The sequence below is a fragment of the Anguilla anguilla genome, chromosome 15, assembly GCF_013347855.1.
Source record: "Anguilla anguilla isolate fAngAng1 chromosome 15, fAngAng1.pri, whole genome shotgun sequence".
NCBI classification, from domain to species: domain Eukaryota; kingdom Metazoa; phylum Chordata; class Actinopteri; order Anguilliformes; family Anguillidae; genus Anguilla; species Anguilla anguilla.
The window spans coordinates 36,943,721-36,946,309 of record NC_049215.1 but is presented as its reverse complement, the minus strand read 5'-3'; the positions used below and the strand labels follow the sequence as shown (position 1 = coordinate 36,946,309).

General features: G+C 50.4%; 1 protein-coding gene across 2 annotated transcripts in view; it reads left to right on the top strand.

Annotated features, from left to right (window-relative positions):
- nufip1 (nuclear FMR1 interacting protein 1) overlaps positions 1-2,302 on the top strand; it is a 10,457-nt gene extending 8,155 nt beyond the window's left edge. The window contains exons 10-11 of one of the 2 annotated variants that reach the window (XM_035393502.1): positions 1,119-1,788; positions 1,828-2,302. In XM_035393502.1, coding sequence (XP_035249393.1) covers positions 1,119-1,788; positions 1,828-2,138 — 981 coding nt within the window. In that variant the 3' untranslated portion in view covers positions 2,139-2,302. Of the gene's footprint in view, positions 1-1,118 lie in introns of both variants that reach the window. The other variant, XM_035393501.1, reaches the window with a different exon arrangement.
- Positions 2,303-2,589: the final 287 nt, after the last annotated feature.

Genomic DNA, 2,589 nt, shown 5'->3' with positions numbered 1-2,589 from the left:
ATTGGCTGATTGCGCACTCTGTCGCTGTGTGATTGGCTGATTGCGCTCTGTCGCTGTGTGATTGGTTGATTGCGCGCTCTGTCGCTGTGTGATTGGCTGATTGCGCTCTGTCGCTGTGTGATTGGCTGATTGCGCTCTCTGTGACTGTGTGATTGGCTGATTGCGCTCTCTGTCGCTGTGTGATTGGCTGATTGCGCACTCTGTCGCTGTGTGATTGGCTGATTGCGCTCTCTGTGACTGTGTGATTGGCTGATTGCGCTCTGTCGCTGTGTGATTGGTTGATTGCGCTCTCTGTGACTGTGTGATTGGCTGATTGCGCTCTGTCGCTGTGTGATTGGCTGATTGTGCTCTCTGTCGCTGTGTGATTGGATGATTGCACTCTCTGTCGCTGTGTGATTGCACTCTCTGTGGCCTGAGTGTGTCCAGTCGGTCAGCACATAGAAACGCTGAGAGGTGCTGTGCTGGAAGACTTAATCTCAGACTCTGTTGTCAGGCTATGAACCCAGCTGTATGATTTCGGTGAGGTCTTACCTATTATCTTGAGCCAGAAAAAGGAGTTTGTGCTCCTGTAAGAGTCGCCATTTAATGGGGCAGACTTGTGGAGAGATTCTGCACTCACTCACTGCACCATACATTAACCTGCTGGAATTAATTATGTTCTTTAATAAAAAAGGTCAGAATTCTTCCAGCTGCTGAAGCTAAGGTGGCTTCATTTTCCTGTAACAGTGAGATGATGAGTAATGGCAGTTCTTGTCTGCAGGCTGATTGATAGTCATTCTGTGAATGTGATGAAAGCAATTTTCTAATTTTGGGTAAAATGGGTCCCATATACAGGCATCGGTTCACTGCTCGTCGGTTTTGGTTCTAGTGTATCTCTTTAGCGTTTTCAGCCTTCAGAAAAGCTAAAATGAAGCAAGGAGTTGGCCTGTGTTACAACCTGTAAGCCTGTAGTAGCTCTGACTGTAATGAGGAATACTGGTCACATTTTCCAGTGTTGGCTGCAGCCAATCAGCTAATCCGGGCTGGAAGCAGAGCTGATGACCAAATGAAGCGTGTTGCGCGGTGAATTGTGTTATTTTTGTCTGGGAATGCTAACGGCCGTCTTTGTTTGGGTGCAGCTGCTGGCCCCGGAGATTCGCCGCGAGCGGAACGTGGTGCTGCAGTGCGTCCGCTTCATCGTTCGGAACTCCCTGTTCGGACTGGACCGCCAGCGTCCGGAGTGCCAACCCACCGACGGCGGGCGCCACAGAACCGCTATGGGAGCTGAAGATCAAATTTCCGTTGCCACGGGAAACCCATCGGCACACGATGCTGTGATTGATGGAACCCACCACGGAGGAGGAGCCTGTGAGGGTGGTGGGCGGGGCCTGGAGGGCGGGGCTGTGATTGCCGTTAAAGAGCCAATAGAAGAGAGATGGCAGAGACCCCGGGTGGAGAGCGCTGTGATGGGCGTAGACCGCCATCCAGACCGCCATCCTGCGGACGATAGCCCTAATCTGGGAGAAGCCCAGAGCTCCCCAGCTAAGGACACGGTTATTATTCAACACTGCCCCCCAGAAGACACCTGCAGTCAGCTTGGAAACCCCCAGACTGGTGGGTGTGACTCTCTAGGAGAAGGTTCTGTGAGTGTGGACACGCCCCCTTCAGGAGAGGGTTCTGTGAGTGTGGACATGCCCCCTTCAGGAGAGAGTACTGTGAGTGTAGACACGCCCCCTTCAGGAGAGGGTTCTGTGAGTGTAGACACACCCCCTGCTGGAGAGGGCCTTGTGGGTGCTGTAGACACGCCCACTGCAGCACAGAGTGCTATGGGTGCTGTAGACACGCCCCCTGCAGAATGCAGCCTACCAACAGCCTGTCCTCAGGATGACGAGCAGAGCTCTGGAACTCGGGCTGCTGTGATTGGTGGAGACCCAAGCTTTTCACTGGACACGGATGAGAGCCAGAAGCTTCCAGAAGGCAACGGAAGTCCTCCAGCACACGCTACTGGGCCCCACGAAGGCCACTGCACAGCAGAGAATACTGTGATTGGTGGAATTGATAGCCTTGCAGAACATGTGCAAGGAAGTGAGCAGCCTTCTCGCTCTGTTGTGGATGACGAGATCTGGGAGATTCCTGCAGCTTATCTACAGAGTCAGTGATGTTCTCCCATCTCCATCAGTCAACATGAATCTGACCTTTGACACATGCCATCTCCAAATGGACCCATTTTCTGTTTTGAATTTGTGAAAATTTAGAAGAACCTGAATATTTTCTTTTCTGTTCTGTATGTAATATAAACAAATAAAGGAAAGTTAAAAGGAAATGTGAGCAGTTATTTTTAGCAAAAAGGCTTTAAAAACCATATTGTGTATTATTTTTGAGTTCAGGGTGTGGTTCCTTGTGCCTTCCCTGTATACATTTGTTTTACCTGTGATTTTTGGTGCTTTTGATGGCTTTTGTAGTTGCATATACCATCCTGAATTTAGTTGAGCCTTGCAGCTTCTCACATCACATCACCTTGGTGGTGGCTGTGCTTAAAATGGCCACTGGGGAAGTTTACAGGCTGTAAGTCTGGAGTTCTCTTCCCCGGAATCAGGTGCAGAGTCCATA